A 19,758-nucleotide genomic window follows, 5' to 3' on the forward strand; every position below is an offset into this window, starting at 1 on the left:
AGTCATTTACCTCAGTTCTGAATCTCAATATCATCCTCAAAATGAGCGCTGAAGACAAAGGAATTCTTGGAGTTCTTGGGTCATGTGCTGAAAACCATCAGTGATTATGTTTGGGCACATGTCTACAGAGCATTTTTTGTTCTCAACAATCATCCTATTTTTAACTTGTCCTAGCATTCACTTTTACATATGCTGTTCATGAACACACATGCACATGCACCCCTTTCCCCATCTGAATATATTACTAGGGATGATAGCAAACAGGTCCAGTAGCACGTTGCCTTCCCTTCAACATCTTTGAATGGCAACCGAGGCCATCATTCATATAACTGGGTTAGAATTTCTGGCAGCATTTGGAATACTATGCACTTTTGCAAGTAAGTTTCACAATTGTATCATTGAAGGTGTATCAGAAAACCCAACAGTGGTCACTGCTGCACTTACCATGCCATATGCAACTGGGTACCTCCTGCATACTTCATGTTGTGATATGTCACATGTCTTAGTGAACAGGCATGTCTTCAGGAACAAATTCAATCATGCAAGTGTGTCATTCAACAAGGGGGAATTATGTAGCTTGGTGATGTGTTCCATTTGTTAACACTGAAGCAACCTAGCCCTGGGAGATGCATTTATTTTCTGTTGGGCAGACCATTTTTGTACTTCTTCTCATTCTTAACCAAGTTTATAGTGAAGGATAAATTCTGCTAATGAGACGTGACGGTTTCACATCCAAGCTTTGGTCCTCTCTAATGTGATTATGTTCACCTCTTAAGACATTCAGATTTACTGATCCTCCACAAGGAGATCTGTACCATGTCAAACTCAGGTTTAAAGCTTCAGGGACTGAGTCACAACTGGCCTTTCTGCTTTAACAGAGGATATTTTCTTGACATAAAGGAAGCCATCTATGGAGAAGTCAAATGTTTCATGAGAGCATCCTTCATTTATTCCTGCCTGTGTTTCTGTGGGTACCAACGTGGAATTTGTCATTGGACTAATTATATTGATGTCACAGGTGTTTGAACATAAGGCCGCTTGTTTATATTATTTGCTGTCTGCTGCTGCTTTCTTAACTGCTGAAACAACAGCCAGGCAAGCTAGTGAACTGTGCTGTTCTCTGCACAGGCTGTCTTACCTCTCCAGGCAAACAGTCCAGTCTTCCTCTCCCTTCCATCTCAGTCAGGACATGAACCTGACAGCCTTTTCACTTCCTCTTTACCCCCTTATCCCAGAATCAGAACTTGTTAGTTCTCTGTTATTTATTTATTTATTTTTGAATGGTCATCTGGGAGGTTGCATGAACTGCCCTCTTCCCATTTTGGAGCTAGAGGAAATCAGTCTGTTCTAATGGCTGTTGGATCAGGCTTCAGGGTGGGAGCTGTGTCCAAAGCCCTGCATAGTAGCAGTGCGGATCGTAAGAGTGTTCACAGGGTATGGTTAAAAAAAAGTCAAGATGGTGGCTGTGATGGTACAGTTGAAGCTCTGCCCATATTTTTTTTAAAAAAGCAAATTTTGATCACACTTTTATGGCCACCATCTTGACTTTTTTCACCATACTCTGCGGCACCCCTGGCAGGTTCAGGTTCCTACCCAAATCTCCAAGCACTAGAATGAAGCAATATTTCTTAATTTCACAGACGTCCATCAGAAGGCAAGTAATTTTTATTGGCTATAGCAGTTGTCTTCAAAAGCAGGGATGGAAGGCAAAAAGCATGTCTTGGGCAGAAGACAGTCCAACTGCTGCTTCAGTTGGGCAAAGAAAGCAAGGCTGCTTATGACTGCTATCTGCCTCTCCAGCTCAGCACTTTGGCTGTGGAAATAACTAGTTGTATTCCCAGTTTCAGAACATAAGCAGAAGCACAGAGATATAGCAGAACCAGGGAGTGGTATTTTAATGCTGCTTGTTGGGCTGATTATTCTTCTCATCTGCCTTCAGTAGGAGGGAACTGAGAAACAAGTACCATAACATGCCCCAGTCCTTGAAAGCCCCTTGCTTGGGGCCAGAAGGGTGATGGGCAGAACAAGTTGCCCCATCACCAAGTGGCTGAGAGGACTTCTTCTTCCGAAAGTGCCATGTTTGAATTAGCTACTTATGGCAATAAATAGCTGTTGTGTGGCCAAAAAGCAAACAAGCTGTCCAGAGTCATCCTGATGCCAAAATCAAAATAAACAAATCATCAATCAGACAAAAAAAACACCAGGTCAAACATTTGCTACAGGAGGTAGACAGGAGGTGAATGAAAAGGATAAATCAGTCAAAACATGTTTCTTATTCAAGATTGAGTGAAGTAGGTGAACAGATTAGAATTGATTTACAATGGCTGTTGTGGAATACAAATGAGAAAAGAGGTTCCAAAGGATGCTGTATGTTTGGACAGCAGATAAAAAAGTTTATAAAGACATGCAAACCTTGTTAAGCAAGAAAAATTCAGCCTAAATCAATTAAAAAACAAACACCAAAGCCTCACAACTATAAAAACTAGAATAAGAATTAGTACAGAAATTGGAAAAGAAATTCCATTGTATCGTTGATGTGGCTGGCATCTGCACGCCTAGTTCAAAAAAGGCTTTCTTGTCTACTTAGGGATTTGATTCATAAAATTGGAAAGGGGCACACACAACCCATGAAATTTCCCCATTGCTTAGGCAAGAGAAATTCAGCCTAAATCAATTAAAAAACAAACACCAAAGCCTCACAACTATAAAAACTAGAATAAGAATTAGTACAGAAATTGGAAAAGAAATTCCATTGTATCGTTGATGTGGCTGGCATCTGCACGCCTAGTTCAAAAAAGGCTTTCTTGTCTACTTAGGGATTTGATTCATAAAATTGGAAAGGGGCACACACAACCCATGAAATTTCCCCATTGCTTAGGCAAGAGAAATTCAGCCTAAATCAATTAAAAAACAAACACCAAAGCCTCACAACTATAAAAACTAGAATTAGTACAGAAATTGGAAAAGAAATTCCAATGTATTGTTGATCCATTTTCAAATATCACTGACAGATAGTTGTCCAGACAGTTTTCTGGGAAACCATGTAAATCAATGAACTCTACCCTTCAAAAATATTAAATCAAGCAGTTGTCTTAATAGACAGCATGAAAATGCCCTTGGATCATCCCAAAAGACATATTCTAAGATTTTTTTTCCAATAAGGTTTGCCTTGATTAAAGGCAAATATCAAATATATGTGTACATCAGAGACTAAAGAGTAGGTTGAATGGCTCCAGGTTTTGGTTTTATACATCTCCCTTTGACTGTCTCAAATATCTATTCTGTAGCTATTATTTTAAACTGTGGAAAAAATAGGAATTTCATTTCTGGCAAAATGTGTAGAGGGTCCAGGTTGTCATATAACTGATAATAAGTGCTGTTTGCACCAACCACTGTTTTAGTAACATTGCATTGCAACATGGGGTATGTCTATAACCAGGAGACAGACGTTGAGTGATTTTTTTTATTATGTATATGTTTTATGGTTATCTTGGGCTGATAAATGCATAGCTGTTTAGTTTGGGAGGGAGGACCTTATTTAATTAAACACATCAGAATCTCAATAGATCTAAGTCCGGATTATATTTTTACAATCAATATTATAAATTGTACATACATAATTTACAACAATAATTGTAAAGCTATACTGTTTCCTAGCTCTGAATAGGAATGTGATATATTATAGTACATTGTGCATTGTGTATCACATGAAGTATTAGTACTGCTTTAGTAAGCCTTAGTAAGCGCACACTTAGAATAATACATCCAGTTTTTGGTCACCATATTATAAAAAAAAGATGTTGAGACCCTGGAAAGAGTGCAGAAAAGAGCAATAAAGATGATTAGGGGGCTGGAGGCTAAAACAGACGAAGACCGGGTGCAGGAATTGGGTATGTCTAGTCTAGTGAAAAGAAGGACTAGGGGTGACATGATAGCAGTGTTCCAATATCTGAGAGGCTGCCACAAAGAAGAGGGAAGGTCAACCTATTTTCCAAAGCACCAGAAGACAAGACAAAAATAATGGATGGAAACTAATCAAGGAGAGAAGCAACCTAGAACAGTGATGGCAAACCTTTTAGAGACCGAGTGCCCAAACTGCAACCCAAAACCCACTTATGTATCATTGGGTGCCGGGTGAGCGTGGCCCATTGGGTGGGTGTGGCTGCGGTGGTAATGGCAGACTGGGTGGGACTAAAAAGTTCAATCAATCAATTCCAACTTTGCGAGATCTTTTTTTTCCCCATGAGAAGTTGAAGTTGATTGATTGAACCTTTTTTTTTTGCACATGGCACTGGAGGCCTAAAGCGAAAAGGTTTTATAAAACTCAGCTGAAGGCCTAGGACTGGGGTGAGGGGACGCATGCCCACAGAGAAGGCTCTGCGTGCCACCTTGGCACGCGTGCCATAGGTTCGCCACCACGGACCTAGAACTAAGGAGAAATTTCCTAACGGCGAGAACAGTGGAACAGCTTGCCTTCAGAAGTCGAGGATGCTCCATCACTGGAAGCTTTTAAGAAGAGACTGGACATCCACTTGTCTGGAATGATACAGCATCTCCTGCTTGAGCAGAGGGTTGGACTAGAAGACCTTCAAGGTCCCTTTCAGCTGTTATTCTGTGTGCTATTAACTTTGCTTCAACAAGCTAGTGAATGTAGCCTGGCAATGTTTCCATAATAGAGGGAAAGGCATCCAAAGAATACCTCTTGCAAATTTGCTCACTCTTTACATTTATAATTCTGTTCTTTTGTATATATTTGATCCAGATTACACCAGCTTGACAAGCATTGCCAGTCTTCTGCCCAGCAGCTTGTGGAGTTACTCAACAAACAGAATGAGTTATACAAGGAGCGGCAAATACTTACAGAAGAGGTGGATTTTCTGCGGACTCAGGTACCCCTGAAAACCAGGAGAAATGCTCATGACTTTAGTTCATGCAGACCAATTTTTCCTCCTTTTTTCTTTTCAGTTTATTGATACAGCATGGTTGACGGGCATTCTCATTTCTCATGGAATCAGAATTTTTAATGCTCTCCACCTTCTTTTCTTTTCCTGATGGAACTACTATAGAGTTGCTGATTTCATTTCTCTTGTTTCTTGGCCCCATTTTGAGTTTATTTCTGTTAACATTCAGCATATATTTGTTTTTGCAGCAGGTGATTATGCCCAGTCATTAATACATCATACTGTTTCTATTGGCTGTGCTAAAGTGGTAAAACATGGGTTGAGGAATATTGCCATTCACAGCAGTAGTCTATAAAGATGAAGAGAACCATTTCACAAAAGTGCTTTAATTTTTTTAAACTTTAAACAAAAATTTCCTGATTTGATACAATTCTCCATTCTTTGATAAAGCTCATAAAATTGTATTCTAGCACAAATCTGTTGCCTCTTTTGAAGGGAAAAGAGAAATCATGGAAGCCTTTTTTTTACAACGTATTATTGTAAAATATAATTCTGACCTGTCAATTACACAATCAATACAAGCAAAAAGATTTAAAACCTGTTTACGGGATATTCATTCATTGTCAACTAATTTTTTTAAAAAAATTAAGAGAAACACAGAAAAATCACGTAAGGATGCAGATCCCTACAAGTGGTAAAAGCCCATCTTTTGTTTTTCTTTCAGTTATCCTCTGCCCCACAGCCATAGTTGAAAACACTTCGGGGAAGACATCAGAGAAGGAAAATGCCAATCACCTTTTTTCAGCATAAAGACCTGATGTGCTTAGATCGTTAAGCATTTGTCAATATGTCTTCCCTTGCTGGGAAAGTCATCCCTTCTGTCTTGGATTGTCAAATATTCAGACCCAATATCTTATAGATACTCAATAATTTGTTTGTCCTCTCTCAAGAAGACAGTTCTGGTTGAATTTCTGAGGAATTATTTGTACTTTTAGATGATTGACACCTGTGTAGGTTTTTTTTTGGGATGGAACTTGAAACATGCATAGAGGTTATACTGGATCAAAACCAGCTTTAAATGCCTTATTATTCCACGCCCCCAATATTCCTCATTTTTACATAATTTTCTTATCAGATATTTTGCCCTGATGAGAGAGGTTATATACGCATCACCTCTGAATTAAGGTATAGTATTATTGCCCCATGAGTGAGGAACGGTTCCCCCAATAAGGCTGAAATCTGTTCTGTCTTTGCAAGATGATCAGAAGTTTCTCTTCCTACAGCTCTGGAGCTTAGTATTGTTGTACAGTCTGCAGTATTTATCAATGATTGTTTTTATGTGTAAAAGATCATAAATGCCTCTCCCCTGATTGGACTGTAGTGTTGTTTGCACTAAGCGTGGTGCTTGAAGACTTAAGTACACAATCTAAGATATTAGTTTAAAACAACAGCAGCAGGTCAGATAAATATAAATGACATTCTCAGTGGCTTTATAGTTTGATGATCATTGATTTTTCTTCTCTTCAGATAAATGGGTATAATAATATATAATTCCTAGACAAAACTCTTCTATTGAGGCTGCTATTCCTACATATATCATATTCTCCTTAGAACTCAACATGATGGTAGCAAACCTTTATGTTTAATAAATGTCAGTTTAAGCAAACATTATATATTAAGGTTGGGCTGAATTGAAAGAAAAATATATATGGCTGTGGAAGTGGCTGATTTTTTCAGTCCCCATCTGTGGCTTTACCATCTGCCTAGGACTCACATCTATAAATATAGTCTTAAAGTATGGATTTGCCTTATCACCACAAAGCTAACATCTTTGCTGTAAGTGTTCTTCAGCAGGTATACGGTACAAAAGAGCTGTGCTGTCCTGAGACACCACTCCTGTTCTTGATTTGACTTTTTTGTGCTGCATGTTGGAAAAGCATGTGGAACTAACTGCCAGCATCTCTAGATTCCCTGCATGTTCCATCTTTTGGAGCAATTTTGACAGAAAAAATATTTTACCTCTCCAGCGTTAGTACCCTGGACCCTCCACCATCTCCCCAGCAAGTGGAACCTGTTCCCCAGCCTGGCTTCGTAATTGGTGGGGAAGGAAGAAAGGAGGCTGTTAATATTCTGATTCTGGAAAGAGGAGAGCTGATTGAAAAAACAGTGCAAATTCAGAACGTCTGCACATTCTTCATTATCTGGGAGAAAGAAAGAAAGCTATCTGTTGTTCACCAAATAGTTATTACAGTATGAGGAGAATGAAGGCAACTTCAGCCTAGCAAGCCCAGAGCTAAATTGGGCCCTAAAATTTAGTAATCTACTTCCTTATTTAATAACCTTTGTGAGATTTTTGTATTTGACTGTCAGTAATGTATCAGAGGCAGAGAGAACCAATTCCATTGCCTCTGGGGTCTCTCTGGAGAACCTCAGCTGCCATAAAGGAGGAAACCTAGTCAATTTCACCCTCTCCTTCCCACTGTTTTGTGTTCCACAGCATGAAGCAGACTGATATTCAGGTTGTCCACCCAGGGCAGCATCCTCTCCTTAGGTCAAGTGGTTATTCTTAACAATTTAAAAAACAAAACCTGGAGAATCAGGTTTCCAAGCTCTCACAAAAGAAGCTACAGCTATAGAAGCCAACAACCAGAAATGGATGATCCCACAGAAAGAAGCAATTGGAGTCAAAGAAGTCACACCCTTCCCCCACCCACTCGCAAAGACAACATTACTTCCACCTTCCTTGTCTGTGCAAAGTAGAATGTCTAAATAGAAGAGCCGTGGCGGTGCAGTGGTTACAATGCAGTACAGCAGGCTAACTCACTGCTGACTCCAGGAGTTCGATTCTGAGCGCCTCAAGGTTGACTCAGCCTTCCATCCTTCTGAGGTCGGTAAAATGAGAAGCCAGATTGTTGGGGGCAATAGGCTTGACTCTGTAAATCACTTAGGGCTGTAAAACACTGTGAAGTGGTATACAAGTCTAAATGCTGTTGCTATTGCTAGAATGTTTTCCATTTCCTTGTGTAAAATATCCTTTTCTGCTGGTTCACATTGTTCCAACCAGTGGCAACGAGATGGAGACTCTTGTGAAGGCATGTCAACAAATGGTAAATCAGGGCGAGGAAGCTGTGGAGCTGAGCCTCTTACCATTTCTGCTGGACAAGCAAAAAGCTATTTTTATAAATTGGAGGCGGGAAAAGCACCATGGGGCAGAGCGGGAAACTGTTTTGTTGTAGGAAACTAACAGGATGTTCTTTTATCCTGCAGCTTAAAGGCAGTGATGATGCAGAAATATTAAATGCATTTAATAACATTTGGCCCATTTTTATAAGAGGACTCAAGTATTTTGAAGCTGAAAATCAATGTCTCACTCTATTTTTTCTTTTTAAAATTTAAAACAATATAAAAAGTTTCTGCATTGCAAATCAAAGTATTAGAATTTACATTTATATTCAGTGCACCTGGATTCCATATAGCCCCACATGTATTCTTCCACATTAAAAACTCTAAATGGATGCAGCTTTGCTTGTAAATGTCCATTTGCCAAAGAAGCATAAATTTAAAAAGCAAGGCTAATATGGAGGCTGATGGGGAGTATCCTGAGCATCTAGAACAGACATGTCAAACACAAGGCCCGGGGGCCGGATCCGGCCCGCAAAGTGGTTTCATGTGACCCGCGAAGCCATCCTGGAAACAGTGAGGGAACGGCCCCCACTGCCTTGGCTCTGGCCCAGGGACCCTCCTTCTGCCAGAAACCCCCAGATCTGTCCCACTCCTGCCCAGGCCCCCATAGGCACCCTTGATGCCAATGATGTAGAGCTGGCCATGCCCACCCAGTAGGCCATACGCACTCCAGCCACGCCCACCCAGTAGGCCACGCCCACCCTGGCCATACCCACCCGGCCCCCCAAGGGCAACCACAATGCTGATGTGGCCCTCAATGAAATTGAGTTTGACACCCCTGATCTAGAATGTCTTGACTGATGCCCATGATGGTTACAGTCACCAAGGTAAGAATTTCATAAAAATTTGAACTCTCAGAATGATTTCAAATTAAATCCCTGTTGAACTCATCTTTTGAGGCAAAATTTCTAATTTTATTATAAATCTAGCTATAATCAAAAGTCGACTTCAGATGGAGACAGCACACAAACTAGAGAGTTGACTGGCAAGAGGAAAAATGTGTGAACTTATAGTGGAGAAAGGAAGGGCAAGTCTAACAACCAATCTTTGATCGAAGTCTTAAGTTGTTGAACAACTGACTTCTGAATAAATACCACAAGAGATGTATTTGTGAAATGTGACATTCAGTTGCAAAATAGATCTCAGGACTGCACAGTAGTGTTTCAACGCAGAATTTGTACCAAATAATAAAATGAAAGTTCTTGGAAATAAAATAATAATTGACTATTTGAAAACTGGTGACTCATAGCAAAGTATTAGTTATCATTAAAAATTATAAATACTGAAGTGTCCAAGGCAGTGTTATTTAAACTCTTCATACCCAGTGTTTTTAGGGATGTTTGGAAACTAAGAAAAATCAATAACACATTTGCTTTGAATATTCATTAAAATAGCAATAATTTCATTTCACCCTTATAAATATGTAATAAATATTTATTAAATACATGAATAAAATGTTTCTTAATATTATCCACCCTGAATTTTCAGCAGTAAGGTAGATTTAAAAAACCCAAATAAATAAATGTGTACATGCTTGACAGAAGTAAACAGAAGTGTAACATTATGTCATTTTACAACTAAAAATGACTAGCAAAGAGCTATGCAATTATTAGAATTTCCTGGAGCAATAACTCAAATTCTAACATGGAATCTTAATTTATGTGTTTTAAATGGAATAGTTACATACCTCTGATCATAAAATGTTTTCATGGTATAATAAATATTGACTTAACTGAGAAATGATTACATATAACTAAGGCACAGTCCAGACAAAGTTAAGGTTTGTGATCCCATTGATTTCAGTGGGAAGGTTCAGCACATGCATAACCCTGTTTTCCCTCCTAAAATATTTTTTTACCATTCTGTGTCCCTCAAGAATTTGTTCCCTCACCTAACCTTGCATTCATTCTCCAAACTCGACAACCACTACCTTCCAACCAGTATTAATATTTTTCCTAGCTCTTACTAGTCTTTCAAACATTTTAAGATCCTATATGTATTTAGACAAAACTAGACATTTCTGAACATATTTTTATTCTCCATTACTTCCATTTCTTTCTTTACCAAATACACATCCTTTTATTCCTTTGGTTCTCTTAAGCATTCCACTGTTAAATATTCCGAGTTTTGCTAATCTGTTTCTCGAGCATCCCTGGCAAATATTTGTTCACACATGCTGATTCATTCTTGATAAACTTATCAGGTGATTACTTACAGGTATAAATGAGTTATCACTTGTAAATGATTACAAACAGAATTCACATAGTGTATTTATGTCAATTTAAATAAGACAGTTCATATGTGAAGCTGATGGTAAAATACAGTTAAGTACGTATTATGTAAATGAACATATAAACTTACTGTTGAATCTCTAGGCATTGATTCATTGCTACTTGAACTCTCATATGCTATTCTTTACTTTTTTTGCATTTCCAAATTGCCTTAAATCTGATCTGACTTCTGTCCACTGTGGGTCCCTGGAAACCTGCACTCTTCATTTGACAATGTTTTCTCTTCCAATTGGGCACCTGATGACTTCAGCAATGTAGATATGAAGTCTTAATTCATTTCAGGTATACAGCTATCTTGGACATTGGTTTCCAATAATTGTAATCCATAAAAACAGCATTGCTTTTTTGCAATAAAAGCTTAAAACCAAAGCAGTTTGAAAACGGGGTACTTTTAAGGACCAAATTCTAAGCTGCTTAAAGGGCCACATATTGTTGTAAGTGCCTGGCTGAAAAGTGTGATCACTGTTTGGGAACTTGTCAACCAAACAATTCAGAAATAATCACTAGAGATAGACCTTTTCTGTAGGTGGTGCCATAATTTTTAACTCTTCCTCAGAAATAGATTATTTTTCCACTTTAACGTGCAACAATTATTTTATTGCTACAAGTTGCAGTTTCTAAAAGTTTATCCTAGTTAAAATACTTGCAACTACTTTTTTATACTGTCTACTACCATATTTCAGTACTGTATTTCTAGTTCTTGCTGATTATATAATTAAATTGTATGCCTTTTTGGATAACTTTACAGAAGAGTTGGGTAGCTGTCTATTATTCTTTCTGTAACAGAAAAGCTAAGTTCTGAAGATCCATGATGAAACAACCTTGCAACAATAGAACTGGCTGGTGTTAGATGGGGTAATAATAACAGAATAACAACAGAATAACAGAATTGGAAGGGACCTTATAGATCATCTAGTCCAATGCCCTGCTCAAGCAGGAGACCATATACAATTTCTGAGAGAACTCCCCAAAGGTTTGTGTTTTTGTAGTCAAAATACTAAGGGCAAAAATATCAGAACTCAGAAGACATAGTCTGGTGGCTTCAATCTGATACGGTTGAAGTAAAGAAAGTGAACAAATATTTATTCCTTTCCTTATTTAATTTTTCATGCTTATTGAAAGCAGCAAGCAGTAGGAAACCGTGTAGAACAAAGCATCTTTTCTGAAATCTCTCCTTTTTAAAAAAGCTTTCCATTCCTAGACCTTGGAGATTTATTAAATGATTGATTGCCTTCAAGTCAGTTTTGATTTCTGATGACTGCCTGAGGGGGCCTCAAGAACTCAAGTTTCTGAAGTCACAGAAACTAATCTAAACTCCTATGGCTCTTGAAATGCTTACTGGCAGTTTTTAGGATTGTATTCTTAATGTTACAAATTTGGCAAACTTATTTCTTAAAAAGTTTGGAATTGTTTTACACAGAGCACATTCTAATTTTTAAGTAAATTAATATAAATTAATGAAGCTACATATTTACTTTACACGGAATGTACTCTAATGTTCACAGATGATACCTTAACTCCATAATTTTGAGTTAGGCGTGAAAAAAATAACAGAAATGAGTGAAGGGATGCTATTACTGGAATCTGTGATTTTTCCAAGCTACTGATGTTTGGGACAAACTGGTAATTAATTATTACTCATGATTTTGCAAAAGCAGAATCAGTACCAGAATGCATAATTTCTCATCAGTTATTGAAACAAGCACCCAACATATTCTTGAACTGCCTTTTTATGTTCTTAAGCTTGACTTTATTACTTTTGCCATTTCTATAAGTTTCCATTCATAATTTTTATTATTCATTCCAAAATCTTTCCTATTTAACTTGTATTCTTTTATACATGGAATGCATTTCCATAATGAATGCTATGCTCTGTTACAGTTAAAAATAAAAATGTTTTTCTTAAATATGTCCTCCAGCATGCTTTTCTTACAATGGCTGTGTATAAATTATACAACAAATTCTGCATCTGGTTTCCTTCTGGCTTCTTCATTCCTTTCCCATATTTTTAGACAGTGAGCGTCTTTAAACAATGGGTATCTTATATATAATTAGAATTTAATAAATGTTCTTAGTTACAGAATTATCTAAAAGGAGACATTTCTATATGGGAGAACCGAGCAGTTTCTTGCTAATTTATATGAAGACTGACATACACCATCACATGGACAATGAGGCGATGCACACACAGTCACAAGAAAGCACCAGCCTCTTAAAACTATAGTCTGTATAACTGTATGCTCAGATTTATATTTTAGAAAGTCTACCACTTCAGTTTTATCTGCTGTAATTTAAAATTATGTACGTCAGTCATTTCAACAGGGTATGGAATTCCTTTTATCCTAAAACAAAATAGAAAAAAATTGTAACTTTAATATGCATATGCATTTCAAAGCAACAACATAGGCATAAGTTTAACAGATTGACATTGTGCTTTATTTATACTGTGTGCATAAATAAATACACAAAGAAGTGTCCCTATATGTAAGTGTAAACATAGTAAAGATAAGTAGTGTACAAAAAGTAAAAAAACAAAACAAAAACCTGTAGCTATTTTAGATCCTTACAGGTCATATGCTAAAGGAAATAGCCTAAGTACAACTAAGTACAAATGCAATTGTTTCTTGTCTGCTTAATATCCCTAACTAGATCTGTCAGGGATTTTCTGAAAAAACTAGCAGGGTCAAGAAATTTCACAAACTCTAAAGGTAAGGGGAGATAATTGAATTACCAATTTAGAGTTTTTATTTAAATAAATATTTTACATTTTATGCTTACCTGTAAATGTAAATGCACTACCAGGATCAAGATAAGGAAATTCTACTGCAGACAGTACAAACAGTAGCAGCAAAATTGTACATGAGGTGTAATATAGACCCTGCACTTAGTAAGGAAAGCTTACATTTTTCACTCTAGCAGAAGAATATGACCTGTGCAAGAACTGCCAGCTTCAAGAAGTAACACTTTCCCTCATTAAAAAAATAAAATAAAAATAAACAAGTATAAAATACTCTGCAATGAGCAAAATGTATTGGAAGAATTATGATGGGAAGCCAAGCTGCGTGCAAAAATTACCTAGATATAAACCAAAACCTATGATGTCCTCAAGATGGCTGCAGTGTAAGAGAACATCATGTCCTGGAAGCAAGTATAAGCTGGAGCCAACAAGACCGAAAATACAATTTCTTGAAAGCTCGTGTCAGGGTAGCAAAATTAAGAAAAAGCTGCAAGACGGTAGAAAAGTTACAAATGCATTGTGGCCATGGTGTTAGCTCTATCTTTTTTTTAAAAAAAAATACTGATGTATTACTTGGGAAGACTAGCTGCCACATTCTGAAGGATTATTTCATATAGGAACATGAATTCAAATCCCAATTACCTTTAAACCAAACCAAATTATATAGACCTGTGGCAAATTTAGTCAATCTGGTAAGCTTCAAGTATTTTGTCCTTCCGATTTCCATCATCCTGTCCTTAGCACAAAAAAGCAAAGGTACAAAGTTTCTAGTACTGACTTGTTCTGAGGACAACACACTAAATGCAGGCAATTGATATAAAATAGGTGCCAGCTTTGGAGGATTCCCCCCCCCCACTTATCAGGATGAGTTACTAGTGGGCTGCATCCAACATTAGATGAGCAGGCATGCATTTGCTCCATTCCAGCTTTGAGAAAGCTTTAGGGAAGGAGGATAGGAATGTTAGTTCACTAGCAGATGTCAGCCCAATATTAATAATATATAAATTCAGAGGCAATTTAAATATTGACTTTTAAATATTTTCTCTATACAAAATGGCAAAAGTTCTGTTCTTTATAATATGGACTCATTTGCAATTCTGTGCAAATCTGTGATTTAAAGACAGATGCTATTTGATTTGGAGAAAATTATGATAAGGCTTTCTATAATACTGTCTTTTATGTGGAAAAGAGGATGTCTTCTCTTTCTGCCCACCTACTGTCAGTTCTTTCTGACAATGGCTATTATTACTAGTCACACTCTCAGCTAATCTATCTCACAGGATTATATGAAGAGAGACTCCTTATATATGTTACTTTGAACTCCTGAAGGAAAGATATAAATCAAAATGTATTAATGCTATTTATATGGTCATCTATTAATCTCTTTCCCTCAATGACACAATACAGAGGAATTAAAGAGTTAAAATAGCAGAGACTAATCTGGTTCATTTCATGCAGAACTTAGTTTAATATTGTTTCCTACTTCAAGGCTAGATGTTAGCATACTGCTCCCAGCAAAATGCTGTAAAAGTACAAATTCTCTTTGAGACCCTGATCTGTAAGACTACTGGGGAAGTAACAGACTCATGATGTCCTTTATATGATATATATAACATATAGAAACTACATGGTACTGAACCTGTTTGGTGCAAGCCCACTGATTACAGGAAAATATATCTGATATCACAAGGAAAAAGTGTAGGGTCATGTCTGCAAAAATAATGCAATACCATGCATTGCTTGTATTGTTCATTGCTCTTTGAAGCTGCAGGTAAAATAAATTAATTTCATCAATTACTTTACAATCACTGCAATATAAGAGATATATCACTATATTTTGGATTTTGTTCATAAGACACATGGTTTTAGTGTTGCCATCTAGTGTCAAAAGCTCTTTTTTTGATCAGCTGATCACGCATTCCTCAAATTATAAGTTCCTTTTCAGCAAAACAGCAAATAGCAAAATTGAAAGTTGGTTGAACTTTTCTCAGAAAACATTTTATTGTGTATTTAATAGCACTGACGTTGTCTGAAGACCCAAGGAAAGATTAAAGATATTATTGATCTCATAAATGTTCAGAAGATCATCTAGAACTTGAAGACTAACCCTATGATACTTCTATTATTTCATTGGTGAATTTTTCAAAAAAAGCAAACAGCAAAACTGTGTTATCAAAGCATTCATTTATAGTAATGATCTAAAAAGTAATCTAAGATGTAAGCAATGAATACTTCAGAATGGTAGAGCCCATTCACTATTGAATATGAATGATTTTGAAGTAATGGCCTGATCCCATCAGTGTTGCACAAAATGCAATGTGTTCCCTGATCAATACTGCAGTCATGCTGAAATATTCTCTTCTGAAGCCCAGTTTGCACCCTGCAATAGAGATGGGATCATTCAAACGTTTCAAGTAACATGACTTTACAATGAGATGATAGAATATATTTCTGATCCTTTGGACAAAAGCTAATTTCTTCTGAACTAGATTGAATGGCAGGAGGAATTCAAAAGAGAGTAAATATTTATAAATACCCCTCTCATCTATCCATATTATGTATTGAGAAAGGGTGAGACATGGAAGCCTTGTTAAAAACTTAAAACTGTTAAAAAGTGAGTGTAGTGAGGGCGGGAAAACTGAATCAAGCCTCACTCACCTAATATTGGTGCAACGAGTGTCCTAAATGTGGCAGCTTGGCCTATAAAATAAGAAAAAGAGTACACATTGGCCTCATTTTATACACAGCTACTCATCAATTATTTTATGTTGAGTAGACAGCATAACTCGACTGGGGAGTTAATATTTGCTTTTATATTTTATTGCATATTAGCATAACTGGTCTATGTTGTTTTTGATAACATATTAGTAAGCAAGTATTACTAATCTAGGATTTGGGACTAACTATACAAGGTAAAATATCCCTTATACAAAACCAAAGCAAAGGATCACAGAAATTCTGTTTTATGTATTTCAACATTTCATTTTTTTTTCTTAATCTCTATCATTTTACAACATTAAGTTCCCTGGCCGACACATCAAAACTCTGAAAGCAATGTGTAGAAACAATTATAATCAGATAGGATTATGACTAAAAAAAATCAAGTCATCATAAAAATAGTATTAATGATTTAGAATGTAAAATATAATATTTGTATAATGTAAAAATGAGATTGCATGGAATGTTAGTCCTCCATACTGACTGACTAATAGCATGTTTAAAAAAATAATTTACCATTGGCCACCACAAATAGTGCAGGACTAATGGACTTTGGATACAGTGAACAAATTTTTTCACATGGGCAATATCCCAAAATAAACAACATCTCCCTTGTTCGGGGAATGGTCTGGACAGCAGTTGCTGCTAAACCCTCAAAAATGGATATGCTTCCTGTTTTAACTTTTGAGAGACAGAAAATGCAAGTATGATCAGGCGGGTGATGGGTGTATAGTCTACATATTCAGTGGTGAAGATCCTGGGAGGGTTAAGGAGAAAAGGGACCGAGAAAACCTGGCAGGCAATAGGAGGAGGAGGGGTGGGGCTGGGCTGAGCTGAGCTGAGGAAAAAAGGCTGAGGAGGTGTTGTGAGGAGAAGGAACAACTGTGACTCCTTCCCCTTCTCTCACTTACAGCTCTGGCCACTGCTTCCTTGGTGACAGGAGCTGGAGAGAAACGTGTTACCAAACCTCCCAAAGACTGATGCTAGGAACCACTACCTCCCTTGAAGGGCTGTATTTGAAAGGGATTTTTCCTGTAGTTCATCACTAGGAAGGGGAAAAAAGCGTGGAAGGCGGAGGGCAACCTGAGTGTTTAACAGACATTCAAATTTAATGAATACTCCTTTCCCCTAAGCAGTCTGTTAAACTGAGGATCTATATACTTTAGTACTGAACTATATCTGCTTAATGATTATGTATAATGTAATTAGGAAAAAAACTAAAATGGACCAGGCACACACCAGTCTAAATCAATAAATGTCTTGAACTGTGGAAGGGCATGCCTGTTCCAATCCAGCAAGACTGAGCCATGTGCAGGCTTTTATATAAGGGCTGCACAGGAGAAGAAATATATATGTCAGGCTTTTTTATTAGCTTAGGTTGGCATATTTCAGGTAGGAAATCAATGGTGACACTAGGAGTATGAGACTCCTGACTTCTCTTATATATCCATGCCAAAAGGAGAGAAGCGGTCCTAATTAACCACCACCTCCATCTGAACATCAAAGAAATTTTTGCATATTAGAACTCCTGAACTGAGAATACTTCTACTATTATTGAAGAAACAGGGTACTCGTATTTAATACATAGTACTAAGACACTGATCAAAAACTAAATTTCTCTTAGTCATTCTTTCTGACGGTTCCTTACTGCTTCACGATTTTTAATAATGCAGATGTTGCCTTATTCTATAATCCTTCCACACAAGAGGTACACAGTATTTCTGACCTATATAGTGTAGAAGTACAATGATATCTACTTCATTTCTTTAAAGCATAGATCCTAGCTGCCTCAATAAAATGCCCACATGCCTCTTGATAACCCTAGCATGTTCCACTGCCTGCAGTGATACTTCAAAGTATGTACATTTTCTGCATCAAGAGATGGATACAATTGCATGTAAATACTTTTTTAAAGTCATGAAGACAGCTTTTGTAAGACTTAGATGAGTCATATAAGAGCTTAAAAGATTATAGGAGTTACAAAGAATGAAGTCAAGAATTGTCAGTTATAATCCCACAGATCATCCTTCAGGGCTAATCTGGCACGTGCTATTACACTTACTAACTCCATTAGAAAATCTCAACTCCTGTCACCAAAGGCCATGTAATAAATTGCCTTTTGTCACATGTTTATTTTTTAAAAATCTTTTAAATGAAAAAATAAATATTCAAACATCCTATTTAATAAATATTTTGAGAATTAGGTTTACTAAAAATGTTGCATCTGTCATGGCTAAAACTAATACGGTATTTTAAAACAGATACTCCTATCAATCTAACTAAATGTTCGAAACTTTACAATGCATTTCTTGTAATCATTGTGGCCTTGGTAACTTAAAATTTTTCAAGGGTTATCCAACTTCTATACAACATTCAACTTCAGTAAAGACTGTGCAAACGATTGGGATACATGGGTTGGGATTTCTTTCCTTGACCATAATGAAATAGTTTTAACTATAAAAACCAAATTCTAAGTACAAGGTACACTTTCAGAATTTTGTTAACATTTTCACATAGAAAAAAGTGCATTCTTTTGTTCAGCTTGTACAGTTCTTCTGTACATTATAAAATAAATTGCAAGCCTCTTCTAGGATGTAGCAGCATTGCAAACATGACACATACAATCATTGTCACTAAAAATAAATACTACTGAAGTGTAACAAAATATTCAATTAAAACATCTGAAGAAAAAGAAACTAGTTCATAAACTCAAAAAACATAAAAGGTAAACAATCGTTTACCTTGGTATACAAATTTTGGTGAAAAGCAATGTTGTTAAGCTTGTCTAAATTCTTCAGCCTCCAGGGGTGATGAGTATCAACAAAGAAAAAGGAAAGCACAAGACACAAATCATAAGAGGTTGAAACAACTCCACTTGCTGCTTTTATGTTATCATTTCTTCCATTTAAATGTCCCATTCTCCATAATTGCACATGAATCTGGAAGTCTAAATGGGAAAATAGGTGATCCCAGACTTTTTGCTTCTTGATAGTATCCAACAATTTATATGTGTGTGTGTGTGTGTGTACACACACAGACACAAAATTATAAGTCCTTTGCCTGTATCCACGTTAAAGATAAAACTGATTCAAGTGATGACATACATCTACTAAAAGCTTGCATATGTACACAACCATCTTGTAATAGTTTCTAGTTTCAAGCTCCAGTTTGAAAAAACATCCTAATTAATCACGTTTTAGATTTTTGATCTGCCTTTTAGAAGGGAGCAAGTACTGTATCACAGACCAGCATGCCCTTTAACCTCTGCTCTGAGAAGGTAAGAGAATAAGAGCTCGTTGTGCACAAATCATGCATCTGAGAATTTGCCATCTAATATAATATTTGGGGAATGCTTTTTGCTATGACTTTCATGTTGAGACAGCAGTAACCGCAGGTCAACTTAGACCAATGTAACACCTCATGCAGATAAATCAAATAGGCTAATTAATCAAAAAAGGAACTCGGTCAATTAGGAATGATTTCTGAAAGTGCTCCGCTCTCCTAAATAATAACAAGGACTGGTGGTGATGTTCAGGAATCATTTTCAGTGATAAATTGAGTATGTCTGTATAGCAAGAATACAAAACAGGAAGTTATTCCCGTCCACTTGCAGAATAAGAAAACTGAGGGAAATGTGGTCGTCTCTCATTGTCCATGCAGTCCATGCCATCTTCATCATCTGTGGAATTGAAGGTTAAAGGTAGCCTCATAAAAATGACTAATATGTTCCGCTATATTGACATATATTTGCACATATTTTATTATTAGAATGATATTGTCTTAAATGCATTTTTTAGATTAGTTCAATGAAGTTATGTGGGGGAAAAATCACATTTTGCCTTTCAAATTTTATTGTTGGAAGATTTTAATATACATTTTATACTTCAAGTTGCCAATTATTAAAACATGACATTTTTAAACATGAAAT

At 36.7% G+C, this 19,758-nt stretch overlaps 2 protein-coding genes across 21 annotated transcripts in view; one reads left to right on the plus strand and one right to left on the minus strand.

The window, feature by feature from the left end:
• SDCCAG8 (SHH signaling and ciliogenesis regulator SDCCAG8) overlaps nucleotides 1-5,691 on the plus strand; it is a 139,689-nt gene extending 133,998 nt beyond the window's left edge. The window contains 2 exon segments of the mRNA XM_081315960.1: nucleotides 4,763-4,889; nucleotides 5,626-5,691. Coding sequence (XP_081172086.1) covers nucleotides 4,763-4,889; nucleotides 5,626-5,649 — 151 coding nt within the window. The 3' untranslated portion in view covers nucleotides 5,650-5,691.
• Nucleotides 1-19,758, minus strand: part of AKT3 (AKT serine/threonine kinase 3) — a 175,680-nt gene that overhangs the window by 6,051 nt on the left and 149,871 nt on the right. For 5 of the 20 annotated variants that reach the window (XM_081315976.1, XM_081315980.1, XM_081315978.1 and 2 more), the window contains 2 exons: nucleotides 15,771-15,812; nucleotides 15,278-15,492 (listed from right to left, as the gene is read on the minus strand). In XM_081315976.1, the coding sequence (XP_081172102.1) occupies nucleotides 15,368-15,492; nucleotides 15,771-15,812 (167 nt within the window). In that variant the 3' untranslated portion in view covers nucleotides 15,278-15,367. Of the gene's footprint in view, nucleotides 1-4,861; nucleotides 5,251-6,920; nucleotides 7,038-13,753; nucleotides 15,493-15,770; nucleotides 15,813-18,571; nucleotides 19,510-19,758 lie in introns of those variants that run through there. The other 15 variants (XR_014024902.1, XR_014024903.1, XR_014024904.1 and 12 more) reach the window with 12 other exon arrangements.

The sequence above is a fragment of the Vipera berus genome (genome assembly GCF_964194415.1).
Source record: "Vipera berus genome assembly, chromosome: 1".
NCBI lineage: Eukaryota > Metazoa > Chordata > Lepidosauria > Squamata > Viperidae > Vipera > Vipera berus.